This window comes from Carcharhinus amblyrhynchos, unplaced genomic scaffold (assembly GCF_965287045.1).
Source record: "Carcharhinus amblyrhynchos unplaced genomic scaffold, sCarAmb.v2.hapA scaffold_53, whole genome shotgun sequence".
Lineage (NCBI taxonomy): Eukaryota > Metazoa > Chordata > Chondrichthyes > Carcharhiniformes > Carcharhinidae > Carcharhinus > Carcharhinus amblyrhynchos.
The window spans coordinates 921,295-941,161 of record NW_027649794.1 but is presented as its reverse complement, the minus strand read 5'-3'; the positions used below and the strand labels follow the sequence as shown (position 1 = coordinate 941,161).

The following is a 19,867-nucleotide window of genomic DNA, read 5'->3' as shown; positions in this document are numbered from 1 at the left end:
TTCCGGATCAACCACTGGATGGTGCCAGTGGAGGGGGCCGGAATTTGAACAGGGGGCAGGGGAGGGGCAGGGGCAGGGGCAGGGGCATCAGTTCAGGGCTGTTATCTCACCGTACTAGCCTGAAGTGAATCAGTTTACAGCGGTAAGTGGGAATCATCTTCCCGGAGCTACTTAGTCACTCATAAACTTTAGTGTATGCTCAGAGAGACTGGCTCATAAACTTTAGTGTATGGTCAGATCCATTGGTAGAAACAGGGACAAAGTGGACAATTAACAGCCCCCTTGTCCCTGTCAACTATTGCTGACCCTCAGGTAACCATTAGTGTTTCGTAGCACTGGCCACATTTTGAGACAAACATGGACCTTAGAACTGGACAGTTCCTGTAGCGAATGGACAGGTGAAAGTTTATCCTTAACCCAGCATGCTTCCCTTTCCCCATGCTCACCCCACTCCCCCCCCACCCCCGGGTGGCCAACCCTCAGGGCACAGACCTTCAAACTTTCCCCACCTCTGCCCACCTCCCCCCCCCGACACCTCGCCCCTCCCCTCACTTCCTTCCTGCAGACTGTAATTCAGGCTTTGCGGCCTAGTTTCTGCTCAAAGCCTCAGTCCCAAGCAAGGACAAGGATCAGACTGAGGACCACGGAGGGTTGAAGGAAGGGTGAGTGGAAGGGAGGGATGAAGGGAGGAGAGGGGTGGGAGGATGGAGGCATGAGTTCAAGCCTCCTCTCATATTCAAAGCCCGGCAGAGGTAATAAATCTCCAATCTCTGCCCCAAAAATCAAAGCATCAGTGTAACAATCGACAGTAGTGTTGTTGATTCGGAAGGAAAAGGGAAGATGTTGGCCTAGAGTGAGGAAAGGCGCTCATGCAGAGAGGAGCCTGAGGCCTACACGTACATTCCCTTTGACACAAACTCCTGGCTCTTGCGATGCTCAGGTTCTGGATAAGACAGGTCGTTGTAAATGGGGTTCTCTTGCTCAAGGTAGCCTCCAGCTTGTGTGTCGTTCGGTGACTTCAGGTCCGTATTGAGGTCAGGCTCATCATAATACTGGGTTAGTGTCTGCCAAGAGAGAGTAAGCCAATGGTTAACAACCCAACCGCTTCCCTCTATCCTATCTCTGTAACCTCCTCCAGCCCCTACAACCCTCCCTATCTCTGTAACCTCCTCCAGCCCCCACAACCCTCCCGATCTCTGTAACCTCCTCCAGCCCTACAACCCTCCCTATCTCTGTAACCTCCTCCAGCCCCTACAACCCTCCCTATCTCTGTAACCTCCTCCAGCCCCTACAACCCTCCCTATCTCTGTAACCTCCTCCAGCCTCTACAACCCCTCCCTATTTCTGTAACCTCCTCCAGCCCCTCCAATCCCTACAAACCTCCTTATCTCTGTAACTCGGTGCCACGCAGAGGGGGAGGCCTCTGGTTCTTCTCCCGATTCTCCTCAATCTGTGTCCCCCTCTGGTTACCCGCCCTCCCACCTCTGGAAACACTTTCTCCTCATTCACTTTATCCAAAGCCCCCTCGAACATCTCGATTCAATCTCCCCCTTAACCTTCTCCCCTCTCTCTGTCAGTCTCCCTATCAGACAATCCCTACATTCAGCCCATCAACTCTGCGCCGCCCACAATCCCACTCAGGCCCTATTCCCGTAACACAATTACGCTACCAACCCCCCTGAAACGCGGGACAATTTAGCATGGCCCATCCGCCTAACTCGCATATCTTTCGGACTGTGGGAGGAAACCGGAGCACCCGGAGGAAACCCACGCAGACACGGGGAGAATGTGCAAACTCCGCACAGGCAGTGACCCCAAGCCGGGAATTGAGCCCAGGTCCCTGGCGCTGTGAGGCAGCTGTGCTAACCACTGCGCCATCCTTGGGAACACTCTCCTCCGCCCTCTCACCGAGGCCCCAGAGCTCGGCCCCACACTCTATCAGAGATCTAAGCAGGGTTTATAAGTGTTGTGCACAATTTCTTTCTTTGATGCTCTATAGTTCTGTAATCAACCTCCTCGTCTGGTGTAAACGTCTTTGAGTGTGTTAGTACAGGCACAAACATGTTCCTCCGGCCTCAAAGAATTGTCACATTTGTCTACATTTCTTTACCCGCTCAACTAAACAAGTCACTGCGCACTTTTCCACTTTAAATCAATCGTGTCCCACTCTCTCCCTGTCCCAGGGGGAGTGACACTTACCATTCGAGTATCGTCCGCTCCACCAGTTTCATAGTAGTTCGTATTCAAGGGGATGCTTTCCATTTTATCCACCTCAGTTTTCTCCTCCTGAAAAAGTGCAGCGTTAGTTTGGAATCGGTGACAGAGAAAATAATCCGTGTCCAGAGAGAACACGAGGTGCCAGCCGCTGCCATCTGCCCCCTCTCCCTCCCAGCAAGCAATCAGCTCAAATCCCCCACCCCACAGACCAGGGCTCAGAATCCAGGCCAACACTTAACGTCCCCCCCCCCCACATAGTGGGACAGCACGGCGGCACAGTGGTTCGCACCGCAGCCTCACAGGGCCCCCGAGCGAACTCGGCGCCGCGCCCAGGGAGTGCCACACCATCCGAGTTGCCACCTTTTGACGAATTCGACATTCGATCAGGGCTCCCGCCTGTTCTCCGAAGGAGAGATAAAAGATTGTGTTGCGCAATCGGAGGATACCGGCCAACCAACGCCACCGAACAAAGGCAGGTCGGCATCAGCCGATGATTGCGCAGCAACATGTGGGATCTTGCTGTGCACAAAACGAGTGCCCCCCCCGTTTCTGAACTTTCGAAAATATTTAAGCGGCTTCGCAGATCCTGGAGCCTCTCGGCATGTGGGATTTGGGATTTCATAAGCACAAGTGGTTTCTATGTAAACAGACGGAGAACTTTCCAAATTCTGAAAATACCTTTGCAATTTCTTCCAGATTTTTCTTTGGAGGAGGTGGCTTGTAGTTGGGGGGCTCGAATCTACGACAAATAATAATTAAAAAAAAAGATTAGATCTGATTCTCTTTTCAAACAAACAAAATCTAAGTGACAAGCTCTGGAGACAACTTTCCACACACTTTGCCAGGAGCTTATTTTCTGTTTGAAAGATGGTCACCGTGAAGGATTATTGAGTTAGAGGCTGGAAGTGCGTGTCTGAGATTGTCTGTCAAGTATCTAACTCATTGCGACATTGTGGCAGGGGTCAAAGAGCGTGTGGGTCACCAGGAAAGAGGAGCTGGGGCCAAAATCAAATTATCTGTAATCTTATCGAATGGCAAAGGGGCCGAATGGCCTAGCCCCTGCCCCCAATCCGTGCTTGCATGCTTATGAGCTCCCCCTTCCAATTAACAGTCCCACGCTTTGCCCCTCGCTTCATGGTAACACACGTGTTAAAATGGACATTCCAGGTCAGCCAATATAAGGTCACAGAATCCCCACAGTGCAGGAGGAGGCCATTTGGCCCATTAAGTCCACACTGACCACAATCCCCACCCAGAACCCATCTCCATAACCCCATGTACTTACCCTAGCTAGTCCCCCCTGATGCTAAGGGGCAATTTAGCACCTAACCCCCACATCTTTGGACTGTGGGAGGAAACTGGAGCACCCGGAGGAAACCCACGCAGACACGGGGAGAATGTGCGGATTCCGCACAGACAGTGACCCAAGGCAGGAATTGAACTCAGGTCCCTGGCTCCACGAGGCAGCAGCGCCAACCACTGCGCCGCTCTAATATGATAGCAGGGAATGGTTAACCACATTGAGGTGGGACCAGAGCAGGGACAGAAGGCAAATTTCCTTCCTTCAGAAGCGGAATGGGATGGGATCTGAAAGCTGATAATCCCGGCCACCCCCCTCTTCCCGAGGGCCACTTCCAGTCCCGGCAGAGAGAATCAAAATGATTGTGGCCTTGGGGGGGATTCGAACGTATGTTCTCCAGCTAACTGCTCCGGTAACATCCTCCTCTCTTCCTGGCAGCCTCTCCCACCCTGTGTGACGGGAGGAGGAAAAGATCTGGAATGTCCTTTCCAGGGTACAAACTGTTGGGAGACCCGGCTCTACCTGAACCGAAACAGCAGAGTGTCCGTCCCCGGCTGGGTCCACAGGGATGGAATCACAAGGACGGGCACCAGCTTGGTACGGAGTTGGCAGAATTAGACATCATCATGGCAGCACAGCGGCACAACGGTTATCACTGCTCCTTCACGGCATCAGGGAGCCAGATTCGAATCCCGGCTTGGGCCACTGTGTGTGTGGAGTCTGCACATTCTCCCCGTGTCTGCGTGGGTTTCCTCCCACAGTCCCAAAGACGTCCTGGTTAGGTGGATTGGCCGTGCTAACTTCTCCTTTGTTGTACCCAAACAGGCGCCAGAGCGTGGCAACTAAGATTTTCACGGTAACTTCATTGCAGTGTTAATGTAAGTGTAATGACGACAATCAGGCCACTGAGGTTAACATTAAGGAAGATAAAATTAAAGTTTGTTTATTTGTCACAAGTAGGTTTACATTCACGTAGTAATAAAATCGCTGTGAAAATCCCCTAAATGAATTCCCTGATTAAGGAGTTCATTGACAGGTCAATCAAGGAGCCTTTTCCTGGTATTTAAAAGGGGTGCGTCAGTTCCTCTGGCACTCCCAAAGATAAACTGCTGACTGACAGCACTCTATTTACAATTCCAAGAGCAGTACACAAAGGGATTTTGGTGAAGGGACTTCAGCCTCCAAAGACTTATTACAATAAACCCTACTTGCGACAATAATAAATAAACTTTAAACATTTCAGTATTCACCCAGGGGAGTTAAGTTCATGAGTGTCAGGGAGCGTCTATAAGTTGGTGGGCATGGGTGGGGGGTGGTGAAACCTCCTCTGGGTTTCTCTGAAACATTAGGCTTGGGGGGGGGCGGAGGTGGGGGGTGAGGGCTGCAGTGTCTGTGCACTGCCACAAGGAGGCACAGCTGAGGACGTGTCGATGGAGAGGGCAGGTACATCTTTATCTCCCTTCATCACATGGGCTGAAAATGAGAAGGCAGCACACACGGAAATGGGAAGCACGCCAACTCTCTTCGCCCATGTACAATACACATAACGTTGACCTATTAGACCCACATCACGATCAACACCACACCACAATGCATGGAATACTGAGCTAGTCAGTCATTTTGGTTGTGCGGATCTCCAGCACTGCTGGAAAAGAAAGAAAGGGACAGGTTGTCAAAACTTTCTAATTTTACACTCATCAGATCAGATTCGCACCAATACCAGTTGTAAAGGAAACAATTTATAGGGCACGAGGAAGGCCCACTTGACAACCCACCAGCACTCTCTTTGCATGAAGTATAAATTGTTGTTCTCTTTTACACTTGGTATTCTGCTGAAATGTCCTGCTGAGTACAAGCCAAAAAACTTTGACGGCATGTCTCTTTTCCTGGCAATACTGAAGTTATTTAGCTGAGAGGGCACAGGGATAGGGAGGGATTATAGAGGGATAAATTCCGAGTAAGAGCAGATGGTTTCTTTTCATTTAGTCAGGGTATCATGATCGACACGAGCTTGGAGGGCCTGTTCCCGTGCTGGACTTTTTTTTTGTTCTTTAATTCCGGCATTTAGGTGAGCAGCATTGAGAGATTATTCTCTAATGTTAGGTGCCCCAATTCCCATTTTTGGAGAACAGGGTTGGAACTGGGAATGGAACAGGGCTGGAACTGGGAATCCATGCTATGGATATAACAGGATGACCAGATTACTGCGGCACTCTCTGCCCGCCCTTCCGATGCTGCTTACAAATGCCAGGACTCTCCGCGTAGATTGTCGTTTGCCTGAGAAGATTGAATAGCATGGGACTGCTCTACATCCTGAGGGGATGACCATCCCATTAAACTGGCACTGGGTATATATCAGAGGTCAAGAGTGTAAAGGTCAGGGTTCAGCCCACCATGACTGAAGTCAACGCCCACTCCATACTCACTCATCCTCATTTGCATTCTTCCTTTGCCTCTTAAATATCAGCACCGCTGTCACCAGCACCGTCAGAATGACAATTGCAGCAATGATCCCACCAACAATAGCTCCAGTTGTCGATCCAGATTCCACTGGACTTTCTGAGGCATGGAGAGAAAATAAATTAATTATCGCTCTACACTGTCCCCATCAAACACTCCCAGGACAGGTACAGCACGGGGTTAGATACAGAGTAAAGCTCCCTCTACACTGTCCCCCCATCAAACACTCCCAGGACAGGTACAGCACAGGGTTAGATACAGAGTAAAGCTCCCTCTACACTGTCCCCATCAAACACTCCCAGGACAGGTACAGCACGGGGTTAGATACAGAGTAAAGCTCCCTCTACACTGTCCCCATCAAACACTCCCAGGACAGGTACAGCACGGGGTTAGATACAAAGTAAAGCTCCCTCTACACTGTCCCCATCAAACACTCCCAGGCAACTGGTGTTGAGCTTCTTGAGTGTTGTTGGAATTGAACTCATCCAGGCGAGTGCAGAGTTTCTCACCACCGGACTTGTGGACAGGCTTTGGGGAGTCTGGAAGTGAGATACTCACCGCAGGATTCCCAGCCTCTGACCCGTTACAATCACAATATTCAGATGACTCGACGGTTGGGCTTTGGATATCCCAGTGATGTCCCGAGGGGACTGACCTCTAACGACTGCAAACAGCTGAGTTTATACTGACTATGACTGCAAGTAGCAGGGAGCTCCGCCACCCCCACCTCCCACAGCACCATATCCAACTCACGTCAACTTCAATTTTGCCTGTGCTACTTGATGCAGCCATCTCATATCTGATCAACGTGATCCAAAACCCTCCCTATCCTCCTCCAGCGCTTACAACCCTCTGGAACCTCCTCCAGTCCCTACAACCCTCCCTATCTCTGTAACCTCCTCCAGCCCCTACAACCCTCCCTATCTCTGTAACCTCCTCCAGCCCCTACAACCCTCCCTATCTCTGTAACCTCCTCCAGCCCCTACAACCCTCCCTATCTCTGTAACCTCCTCTAACTGTTTGGGTGCTGAGTTCTATTATTGTTTCTCACGCTGTCTGTATAAAGTGCTTTGGGATGATTTACTACAGTAGAAAGTGCTTTATAAATGTAAGTAGTTCCTGTTATTAACAAGGAGTTGTCAGCTTCCAGGAAGTGTCGACAGGACAGAGCCAGATGATGTCACCCCACACAGATTAATGTAGCAAATTATTTGAGCGTAATGAAACACATTCCACAGCTGATAGAAACATTACTACCCAGGGACACAGCGCACCCAAAGGGTGGACTAGGAGTCAATGGTCACACTTCATTACCATATTTCACCTAAACATTCCTCACTGCTGAGTCTTAGCTAGGTGGGGGTAAAAATGCAAGAGAGAGAGAGAGAGAGAGAGGGAGAGAGTGGGGTGGGGATGTGAGAGAGAGGGGGTGTTGGGGTAAAAATGTGAGAGAGTGTAGGAAGTAAAATGCAAAAGAGGGCCACAGAGTGTAAGGGAGGAAATGAGAGAGAGAGAGAGAGAGTGTAAGGGAGGAAATGAGAGAGAGAGTGACTACGTGTGGTGGGGGGGGGGGGCAGTGGGGGGTGCGAGAGAAGGTGAAGGGGAGGAGCACCCCAGGTGTTTAAGCTTACTGTAGGACGGGGAGAAACTCTCTCTTCTGCTGGGGGAAGGGATGGAGTGGGAGAATCCGGGACAATGGGAGGGAGGGAGGGAGGGAGGGAGGGAGGGGAGAAACAGAACCTTAAAATTCTAGCCAGGCCATTCTAAGGTGATACATGGAAACAATTCCTCATACAAAGGAGATTGGAAATCTGAAACACTCTTATCCCGCTCCTCCCCATCCCATTGCCTCGCTGAAAAATGAGTCCTTGAATCTGGGAGGGGTCAACTGCAATTGAGGATGGATTGAATTTTGTTGGGTAACGGGGTTTGAGGGATACGCCTCTGACAAGATGGGCTGTAACTGTTCTGTGACTCCACAGAGAAAGGGCAAGTGAGAGAACGGGTGAGGCATGAACTAACAAGGGAAAGAACAGATGTAGAAGGGCTGAAGAGACTCCCTCCTGCTAAAGAGGAACCCGCAAGCTTTCGAGAGTTGTGAATGAGGCGGAAATGAAAGTGAGGGGGAAAGTAGCAAACTACATTTCAGAAAGTTTGGAACTAATGGGTTTATTGCGGAGACAGAGGATTCTGCTGGGACTGGATAGGTTCCAAATTGCAATTATCTGTACACACCCAAACAAAATGATGCCAAAATAGATTGTGATTCATCCCCAGAGTAGAGTGATGACAATCTATTGATGTGTGATGGAACCGGCTGAACCACTTGTGCGAACAGGGTTCAGATGTGAACTGAGCATGAAATCTGAGCTAGCTTCTAAAAACGTGTACACAGGGTATGAGACGGGGGATATAGGCCCAGAGAATGTCCAAGGGAGGGGATAGGATTTTGATTTGATTTATTATTGTCAGACGTATTAGTATACGGTGAAAAGTATTGTTTTTTGTGCACTAAACAAACAAAGCATCCCGTTCATTGAGAAGGAGACGAGAGGGTGTAGGTAGTAGTGTTACAGAAATAGCTGGGGAGTAGAGAAAGATCAACTTAATGCAAGGTAGACCCATTCAAAAGATGGCAGCAGGGAAGAAGCTGTTCTTGAGTTGGCTGGTATGTGATCTCAGATTTGTGTATCTTTTTCCCCGACAGAAGAAGATGGAAGAGAGAATGTCCGGGGACTGTGGGGTCATTAATTATGCTGGCTGCTTTGCCGAGTCAATGGATGGGAGGATGGTTTACGTGATGGACTGGGCTACATTCGCAACCCTTTGTTCCTTGCGGTCTTGGGCAGAGCAGGAGGCAGACCAGGCTACGATACAACTAGAAAGAATGCTTTCTAGGGTGCACAGGCCCAGAGTGGTCCAAGTGAGGGCGAGGGTGCAGGAGGTAGACCCAGAGTGTGTTCAGGTGGGGGTCACGGGGATGGGGGGATTGGGGGGGATGGGGGGGATAGACTCAGAGCGTGTTCAGGTGGGGACAAGGCAGGGAGGTAGACCCAGAGCGTGTTCAGGTGGGGACAAGGCAGGGAGGTAGACCCAGAGCGTGTTCAGGTGGGGGTCACGGGGATGGGGGGGATGGGGGGATAGACCCAGAGCGTGTTCAGGTGGGGACGAGGGGAGGAGGTAGGCCCAGAGCGTGTCCAGGTGAGGGTGAGAGGGGGTGGTCGGGGGAGGAAGAATCCAGTGTTCGCTACAAGTCCCTCGTACTGAGGGGGAAAACCGGCTCAAGTAAACTGGAATTTTCCTGGGCCGACCAGCTCAGCGGGTTTCCAAACCACAAACCACGTTGAACAAACAACAGCCAGCTTAATCACATCACCAAGAATAAACATTCACCCGCCAAGGCGTTTCGGGTAAGTGTCATGCATCAAACAGCCCGCCCATCCCAGAATAACATGTTGCTGCTGTCGCGTTGCTACCTGGACTCTCAACAGGAAGCGAAAGATCCCACGGACATTATTGTGGAAACAAAACACAGTGAGGGAAGTTTCTCCCCAGTGCCCTATCTCTGTAACCCAAGCCGGGACTCGAACCTGGGTCCCTGGCACCGTGAGACCGCCGTGCTGACCACTGTGCCACTCCTTTCCTCAGGTGCGGCATTCTAGAATGAGAGGCCATAGTTTTTGGATAAGGGGATGGTAGACTTAAAATAGAAGAAGAGGAACTACTTCTATCAAAGGGTGGTGAATCTGTGGGATTCACAATTCCAGAGTATGGGAGATGCCGAGGCATTAAGGAGATAGACTGAATTTTAATTAGTAATGGGTTGAAGGGTTATGGAGAACAACCATGATAGTATCGAATGGTGGAGCAGGCTCGAGGGGCTGAATGGCCTACTCCTGCTCCTAGTTCTGATATATGTTCTTATGAAATGCGGAGTGTTCACCCTCTCCCCCCTCCATTCGAGTTTCCCCTGCGGCTTGCTGCTAATTGTGGGGTTGGGAGGGAGGAGATAGTCCATATATCGCCAAACACAAAATGGGTTAGTCAGCACGAGAGCCTATCCCCAGAAAGGGCGAACCTCCACTGAGTAACAAACATCTGGAATATGTACAGGAAGCAAGGATCGCATTCAAGGAATCCACTTCACATTCGGAATTCATGAACAAAACAAGTTCAGATAGATGGACGCAGTCGAAACAGACTGCAATCGAATCATACGGTGACTATATTAAAACCTCCAGTTACTTTACAGAAATAATCATCGGAAACAATCCGACACTGAGATGAGTAGGAGATATCGGGGAGATCTGTGAAAATAGGTCAAAAACTTCATCCATGGAGGGGTTGTGGGGGGTGGGGGGGTAGTCAGGCTTAGGGAGGAAATTTCAGGGCTTGGGACTCTCACATTCCTCCGCCCACTCCATCCTTTAGGGGCTGGAGGAGGTTACAGAGATAGGGAGGGGTGTAGGGGCTGGAGGAGATTACAGAGATAGGGAGGGTTTTGGGGCTGGAGGAGGTTACAGAGATAAGGAGGGGTGTAGAGGCTGGAGGAGGTTACAGAGATAGGGAGGGGTGTAGGGGCTGGAGGAGATTACAGAGATAGGGAGGGTTTTGGGGCTGGAGGAGGTTACAGAGATAAGGAGGGGTGTAGAGGCTGGAGGAGGTTACAGAGATGGGGGGTTGGAGGAGGTTACAGAGATAGGGAGGGGTGTAGAGGCTGGAGGAGGTTACAGAGATAGGGAGGGGTGTAGAGGCTGGAGGAGGTTACAGAGATAGGGAGGGGTGTAGAGGCTGGAGGAGGTTACAGAGATGGGAGGGGTGTAGAGGCTGGAGGAGATTACAGAGATAGGGAGGGTTTTGGGGCTGGAGGAGGTTACAGAGATAGGGAGGGGTGTAGAGGCTGGAGGAGGTTACAGAGATAGGGAGGGGTGTAGGGGCTGGAGGAGATTACAGAGATAGGGAGGGTTTTGGGGCTGGAGGAGGTTACAGAGATAAGGAGGGGTGTAGAGGCTGGAGGAGGTTACAGAGATGGGGGGTTGGAGGAGGTTACAGAGATAGGGAGGGGTGTAGAGGCTGGAGGAGGTTACAGAGATAGGGAGGGGTGTAGAGGCTGGAGGAGGTTACAGAGATAGGGAGGGGTGTAGAGGCTGGAGGAGGTTACAGAGATGGGAGGGGTGTAGAGGCTGGAGGAGGTTACAGAGATGGGGGGTTGGAGGAGGTTACAGAGATAGGGAGGGGTGTAGAGGCTGGAGGAGGTTACAGAGATGGGGGGTTGGAGGAGGTTACAGAGATGGGAGGGGTGTAGAGGCTGGAGGAGGTTACAGAGATGGGGGGTTGGAGGAGGTTACAGAGATGGGAGGGGTGTAGAGGCTGGAGGAGGTTACAGAGATGGGGGGGTTGGAGGAGGTTACAGAGATAGGGAGGTGCTGGAGGAGGTTACAGTGTTGGGGAATGTGGTGGTTGGAGGCAGTGGTCTATCAGTGATTTGAAAAGCAGGATGTGAATATTAACTGGAGGCATTGTCACACTCTGAGCTGGTGTGGGTCAGTGAGTACAGGGTGATGGGGCCTTGCTGTGAGTTCAGACACAGGGCAACTGGGTTTCCGGTCAACTCCAGACTGGAGATAAAAAATTGCAGATCAATGGAATAATTTGAGATCCCCCTCTCTCTCTGTGGCATATTTTATTCGGAATTTGCAGAGATCACAGTTTGTCCCTATATACCCAATCAAACTGTGTCATAAATAGTGAGTAGATAAAACTCCTCCACCCCCACCACCCCGCCAAGCTCAGTTTTAGACACAGAGGGAATTCTAGTCCAGTCCTCATACTTAAACTCTTACTGCCCGCAGCAACGGAATAATGTAATTAGTTTTATCGAATTGTATTGTGGGTTTTAATGTGTCAAACTCTAATGGTTAGCTATTGGCAATTTTGCAGAGGTAACCAAGGTAACCAGAAATTTTGTAGCTAATGCTTTGTTTCAATTCCTTCTCCAAATGTGGCAGCTCGTGATTGTGTAAGCCCAGATATTTTCTCATAAACTAATAGTAGGTTTATTTGTAACCACTTAATACTCAAGTGATTTACAAAAAAAGTGGTACCCCAGTGTTATACACACCCGTCCCCACCAGTACTGTATGTACCCCAGTGTTACACACACCCGTCCCCACCTGTACTGTATGTATGTACCCCAGTGTTATACACACCCGTCCCCACCAGTACTGTATGTACCCCAGTGTTATACACACCCGTCCCCACCAGTACTGTATGTATGTACGCCAGTGTTACACACACCCGTCCCCACCTGTACTGTATGTACCCCAGTGTTACACACACCCGTCCCCACCTGTACTGTATGTATGTACCCCAGTGTTACACACACCCGTCCCCACCAGTACTGTAACCCAGTGTTATACAGTGACAGACCTGTTCCCACCAGTACTGTACCCAGTGTTATACAGCGACAGACCCATCCCCACCAGTACTGTACCCCAGTGTTATACACTGACAGACCCATCCCCACCAGTACTGTACCCCAGTGTTATACACTGACAGACCCGTCCCCACCAGTACTGTACCCCAGTGTTATACACTGACAGACCCGTCCCCACCAGTACTGTACCACAACGTTATAAAATTCAAACCTGTTTAGCTACTACTGCTCATTATCACTAGATGTGATGTTGTAATTACATGGTGACTCATTCACAATGGTAATTGCCGTGTAAGTATTATAAAATTCTTCTGATGATCGATAAGGAGGAAATAAACTCTGAATATCCAATAGCAGTCAAAGCGAGTCAGCATTTCTTATTTTGATTCTTCCCAACCTCTATACGTACTTCTACTGAAACCCTCACTTAGCACATTTGGAAATGGTATAGTATTTTAAACCGGCACAGCCTCCTGACTACCATACTGTATTTACACTTGGTACTTGTATCCGCTAATTGAGAAGAGGGTAGTAAAAAAACAAATCACAGGCCTAAGGAGTGGGCTGAGAGTGAAATTTAGCTGAGGACCAAAGTGAGGCCTAGGCCGCATTTCTCCGGGGAACCATGGCAACAGTACCAGTCAGTTTTAAAAACAGGATCAGATATTAGAAATCTATTCAATACAAACACAAGTCTCTTTTAAATTCACAGGACCTCCTGTGGACTTCCCCAGCCCGTGGTTTTGTATCTTCTAAGTATTTGAAAAATATAATTTCCCCCGGTACAAACTAAACTCACTTAGGAACTACACTGCTTCTTAAAAACATTAATACACGAAGCAAAACTTTATTTGGAAACTCTGAACCCAGCCCACCGAACCCTGAGCAAAGTGCCTTTCTGAAACTCAATACTTCAGTCTGCACCCATTGTAGTCGCTGAGTGATTAATCACTATTTAAAGGGTTTTAATGGCCCAGCCCATGAAGGAGCTCGGAGTTCATGGTGGCATCATTGAGGCAGTCAGTCAGTCACCTAGCCAAAAATGGATCAGGTGAAACTGAATCTCGCTCGGTGTGTGGGTACGCTCTCCGGAACGGTGACAGACAGCTCCTTGACAATTTAAACAAATCTCCCTCCTCAGATGTTTATAAAGAGGGCTCCGGGCCTGGCATCTCAGTACGGTGAAAGCCAAGCTTCCTGCTCCTGTAGGAATCTCAGAATCCCTACAGTGCAGAAGGCAGCCATTCGGCCCATTGGGTCTGCACTGACCACAGTCCCACCCAGGCCCTATCCTCCAACCCCCATGCATTTACCCTAGCTAGTCCCTCAACACTAAGCGGCAATTTAGCATTGCCCAGTCCACCTAATCCGCACATCTTTGGACTGTGGGAACACCCAGAGGAAAGCTTTGCAGGGAGAATGTGCAGAGTCCAGACAGACAGTGACCCAAGCGGGGAACTGAACCCAGATCCCTGGCGCTGGGAACACGCTAACCACCGCGCCACCCCATACAGGAAACCCTGTTGCCAATTACATCTACAAGGTCACATCCAGGAAGCTGGGAACATGAGAACAGAAGATGAATCACAGGGGTGTCATTCTTACCAAAGCCAGCTCTTTGAAAGGTCAGCCTAATCCTTCCTGCAGTTCTTTGGAAATGATTTAATCATCAGTCAGCATTTACATAGCAGGAGTAGGCCATCTAGCCCTTCGAGCCTTCCCCGCCATTCAATAAGATCATGGCTGATCTGTCGTGGCTCAGTTCCACTTTCCCGCCCTCTCCCCATAACCCTTAATTCCCCTTGCCTATCAAAAACCCATCAACCCGCGTCTTAAAAATATTTAGCGAGGCAGCCTCCACCACTTCAATGGGCAGAGAATTCCAGAGATTCACCACCCTTTGATTGAAGAAGTTCCTCCTCAACTCCGTTCTAAACCACCCCCCCCTTTATTTTGAGGCTGTGCCCTCTAGTCCTACTGTCCTTTCTGAGCAGGAAGAGTCTCTCCACCTCTATCCTATCCATCCCATTCATCATCTTATACGTCTCAATGAGATCTCCCCTCATTCTTCTAAACTCTAACGAGTACAAGCCTAATTTATTCAGCCTCTCCTCATAGCTCAACCCCCTCAACTCTGGCATCAGCCTAGTAAACCTCCTCTGCACTCCCTCCAAGGCCAAAATATCCTTGCGTAAGTATGGCGACCAAAACTGCACACAGTACTCCAGCTGCGGCCTCACCAGTGCCCTATACAGCTGCAGCAAGACCTCCCTACTTTTATATTCAATCCCCCTCGCTGTGAAGGCCAGCATCCCATTCGCCTTCCTGACCACCTGCTGCACCTGCAGGCTGGGTTTTTGCGACTCATGCACAAGGACCTCGAGGTCCCTCTGCACCGTCGCCTGCTGCAGTTTTTCGCCACGTAAGTAATAATCCTTCCTACCATTATTCCTACCAAAGTGGACCACCTCGCACTTGCCAACATTAAATTCCATTTGCCAGTTCCTGGCCCATTCGCCCAGCCTATCTAGATCCTTCTGCAGACTCTCCACACCCTCCGCGCAATTTGCCGTTCCACCAATCTTGGTGTCATCAGCAAATTTCGACACCATACACTCGGTTCCCTCTTCCAGTATATAAATGGTAAATAGCTGAGGCCCCAGCACCGACCCCTGGGGCACTCCACTAGTCACCAACCGCCAATCCGAATAGCACCCATTGACCCCCACTCTCTGCCTCCTATTTGACAACCAATCCTCTATCCACGCTAACACCCTACCCCCAACTCCATGCCCCCTTACCTTCTGCAATAACCTGTGAGGTACCTTGTCAAACACCTTCTAAAAATCAAGACAGACCACATCCACCGGCTCTCCTCTATCCACCGCCCTCGACACATCCTCATAGAACTCCAATAAATTTGTCAGACACGACTTCCCCTTAACGAAACCGTGCTGCGTCTGCTCTATCAAGCAATTCCCCTCAAGATGCCTCGCTATTTCCTCCTTGATGACGGATTCTAACATTTTACCTACCACAGACGTTAAACTAACCGGCCTATAATTCCCCGCCTTTTGCCTGCCACCCTTCTTAAACAACGGCGTAATATTAGCCGTTTTCCAATCTTCCGGCACTTCCCCGGAATCCAGCGACGTTTGGAAAATAACCACCAAGGCATCCACTATCACCTCCACCATTTCTTTCAGTACCCTCGGATGCATTCCATCCGGTCCTGGGGACTTGTCCACAATCAGTCCCTCCAGTCTGTCGAGCACCGCCTCTCTAGTAACAGTAATGTCATTGAGACCCTCCAGTCCTACCACCTTTCCATCGCTAACAAGCCAGTTCTCTTCACAGAAATATTATTGAATCTGCTTCCACCACCCTGTCAGGCAGCTCCTTCCAGATCACAACAACTCGCTGCATTTAAATACAAATTCTCCTCATCTCCCCCCCCCCCCACTTTCTGGTTCTTTTCCCGATCCGTGTCCTCTCTGGTTACCCACCCTCCTGTCACTGGAAACACATTCTCCTCATTCACTCCATCCAAACCTCCTCCCCTCGTAATTTTGAGCACCTTGATTGAATCACCCCCCACCCCCCCCTTAACCTTCTCTGCTCCGAGGACAATGATCCCAGCTTCTCCCAGTCTCTCCGCATACTCAATTTTGATACGTCTGCTCCATACCCTGTATGACATCCTGCTAAAACTATCCTTCTCCACATTTTGTATTGAACTAAGAGAAAAGACAGACTTGCGTTTATATAGCACCTTTCATCGCCATAGTGAATGATGTGTTTTTGAAGTTTAGTCGAAGTTGCAATGTCAGAACACGGCTGGCGACAGTGAAGCTTAGCCTCCCATCCATTGGCTCTGTCTACACTTCCCACTGCCTCGGAAAAGCAGCCAGCATAATTAAGGACCCCACTCACCCCGGACATTCTGTCTTCCACCTTCTTCCATCGGGAAAAAGGTACAAAAGTCTGAGGTCATGTACCAACCAACTCAAGAACAGCTTCTTCCCTGCTGCCGTCAGACTTCTGAATGGACCTACCCTATATTAAGTTGATCTTTCTCTACACCCTAGCTAAGACTGTAACACTACATTCTGCACCCTTTCCTTCCTTCTCCCCCTCTGTACTCTATGAACGGAGGTGCTGGAAAATCTCAGTGGGTTTGACAGCACCTGTGGAGAGAGAATACAGCCTGGATGACCCTTCCTCAAAACACTATCTTTATTCTCTCTCCACAGATGCTGTCAGACCTGCTGGGATTTTTCAGCATTCGCTGCATTTTGCTTTTACCCTATGAACAGTTTGCTTTGTCTATATAGTGCACAACAAACAATAACTTTTCATTCTATTCCACGTGACAATAATAAATCAAATCTTCTCCCTATCTATCCCCCTCGCTCTATCCCTCTCTATCCCCCTCGCTCTATCCCTCTGTATCCCCCTCGCTCTATCCCTCTGTATCCCCCTCGCTCTATCCCTCTGTATCCCCCTCGCTCTATCCCCCTCACTCTATCCCCCTCGCTCTATCCCCCTCGCTCTATCCCCCTCGCTCTATCCCCCTCGCTCTATCCCCCTCGCTCTATCCCCCTCGCTCTATCCCCCTCTATCCCCCTCGCTCTATCCCCCTCTATCCCCCTCGCTCTATCCCCCTCTATCCCCCTCGCTCTATCCCTCTCTATCCCCCTCGCTCTATCCCTCTCTATCCCCCTCGCTCTATCCCTCTCTATCCCCCTCGCTCTATCCCTCTCTATCCCCCTCGCTCTATCCCTCTCTATCCCCCTCGCTCTATCCCTCTCTATCCCCCTCTATCCCCCTCGCTCTATCCCTCTCTATCCCCCTCGCTCTATCCCTCTCTATCCCCCTCGCTCTATCCCTCTCTATCCCCCTCGCTCTATCCCTCTCTATCCCCCTCGCTCTATCCCTCTCTATCCCCCTCGCTCTATCCCTCTTTCTATCCTTTCCTCCCTCTCTCTCTCTCTCTATGACCGCAGAGGTTTTGTATAGAACTGAAGCATGACTGAAACCCAGAACCTTGCGAGAGCGTCAACCAGAGATACGGCTGACACCAGCAAAAGGAATTTGCTTTTATCATTCAAAGCTTCGAAACAGAAGGGACAATCTTGCCGTTATTAGGGTGTGGTAGATAGCTCAGGAATTTTATCTTTTCACATCTTTACCGCTTGCTTTTCGCCCTGAGTCAATAGAAACTCTGCACAAAAAATCCCATCGTGTAAAAATCCTCGAGGCAGACTGGTGATGACTCCTGCCTTATGGGAGGGAGGGGGAATTCTACTCATCGGGAATACTGGGAGAGGGCTGCACATTAAGGTACAAGATCCGTCTCACTCTGGGTGGTCGCCTGCACAGTGAAACCTCACAGGTAGACGTCCAGAGTTGGTGACCCTGCAGGGACAACAGCAGAACGGTGTTCTATCCATTCTGTGCCACAGGAAAGGAATTGCTGCCTCGTCACCAAAGCAAAGGGTTTAATTTGTCTGAATGGTTTGAGACGCCACCCTTACCAGGCTCACCCAAGCGTGGAGTCCAAAAGAACTGGGCAAGGCACATAGGAAGAGGCCATTCAGCCCATCCTAGTTATCAAGGTCACCACTGATCAGCCCCATAGCAAGAGGAGGAGGCCATTCAGCCCCTCCAGCCTGTCTTGATCAAAGCCATAGAAACAGATGGAGGTTATTCGGGCCCTCTAGCCTGTCCAGGTTAACAAGATCATGGCTGACAGGTACCTAAGCCCCACAGCAACAGGAAGAGGCCATTCAGCCCCTCCAGTCTGTCTCAGCAATTAATTAAATAATATCAATCAATGCCTGACCCTCATCTACCCACCATGGTTGAATGTCCCTCAGTCTCCTCATCCAACATAAATCTGAAGCCATCTCAATTGTGAAATTTTCAACAACTTTCTTCGAATCTCAACAAATGTTTGGAAGGCAGCGGTAGGGTGGGGGGAGTGTAGTGGATATATGAGTTCCAGATTCCCCCTGCCCACTCTGTGTGAGGAAGGGCCACTCCTGAACAACCGGGCTCAAATTCTACCCCCTTGTCATGGGACTCACCCCAAGAAATAATTCACCTTCATCAGGCCCACCACTTGCTTCAGTAACATTAAACGCCTCAATTAGTCTTCGATATTCGAGGGAACACAAGCCTAAGCAAGGGGATGAAATCGAAATGGTCAAAGCCTCAAGTTTTTAGGTGTCCAGATCACCAACAACCTATCCTGGACCCCCATGCCAACACTATAGTTAAGAAAGCCCACCAACGCATCTACTTTCTCAGAAGACTAAGGAAATTTGGCATGTTAGCTACAACTCTCACCAACTTTTACAGATGCACCATAGAAAGCGTTCTTTCTGGTTGTAACACAGCTTGGTCTGCCTCCTGCTCTGTCCAAGACCACAAGGAACGACAAAAGGGTGGTGAATGTAGCCAGTCCATCACTCAAACCAGCCTCCCATCCATTGACTCTGTCTACACTTCACGTTGTGTTGGAAAAGGCATAATTAAGGACCCAACGCACCCCGGACATCCCTTTTCCACCTTTTTCCGTCGGGATAAAGATACAAAAGTCTGCGGACATGTACCAACCGACTCAAGAACAGCTTCTTCCCTGCTGCCACCAGACTTTTGAATGGACCTACCTTGCATTAAGTTGATCTTTCTCTACACCCTAGCTATGACTGTAACACTGCATTCTGCACTCTCTCCTTTCCTTCTCTATGAATGGTATGCTTTGTCTGTATAGCGTGCAAGAAACAGTACTTTTCATTGAATCCCAACACACGTGACAATAATAAATCAGATCAAAGATTCCCACTTCACTTTGTGTGAGGAACAGCTTCACAACTTCTTCCCTGGACAAACTAGCTCGAATTCTACCCGCTGTGGGAGTCACCCAGCCAGAAGAAATAATCCACCTCCATCAGGCCCACCACTTCCTACAATAACATTAAGCACCTCAATTAGATCAGCCCTTAGTCTTCGATACCCGAGGGAACACCAGCCTAGTCTGTGAAGGCTTCGAACTAATCCTTTCAGTCTCAGGAGTTATTCTGCTCAATCTACACTGCAGCCCTTCCAAAACCAACGTAGTCTTCCTGAGGTGCAATGTTTGAAGGAATGAACTTACACAGATGGGATAGACGCATTTTTCCCCCTTTTATTTTAAAATTATTCACACAGGGATTTCCATTTAAGCTATACCTCCACCTCCTTCAGTCCCTATGCCCCGAGGGGACATTACCCACCATGAACTCTCACTGAACTGGTCTACTATGCACAAAATACAGCAGCGGTATTCTCCCACTCCTTACCGCCTGGACTCAGGCACGCAGGAGGGATTCGCAGGCAGATAATCAACCTGTTTGGCCGCATTACGCACGCACCTTCCATGGTCGCCAAGTGCTGCGGTGGGACTCGAA

The 19,867-nt window shown here is 49.7% G+C and overlaps 1 protein-coding gene across 1 annotated transcript in view; it reads right to left on the bottom strand.

Moving 5' to 3' along the window:
• Window positions 1-534: 534 nt before the first annotated feature.
• Window positions 535-19,867, bottom strand: part of LOC145337604 (nectin-2-like) — a 67,970-nt gene continuing 48,637 nt past the window's right edge. Inside the window, exons 6-9 of the mRNA XM_080182398.1 lie at window positions 5,944-6,076; window positions 2,896-2,956; window positions 2,200-2,286; window positions 535-1,064 (exon numbers count right to left, since the gene is read on the bottom strand). Coding sequence (XP_080038524.1) covers window positions 891-1,064; window positions 2,200-2,286; window positions 2,896-2,956; window positions 5,944-6,076 — 455 coding nt within the window. The 3' untranslated portion in view covers window positions 535-890. The remainder of the gene's footprint in view (window positions 1,065-2,199; window positions 2,287-2,895; window positions 2,957-5,943; window positions 6,077-19,867) is intronic.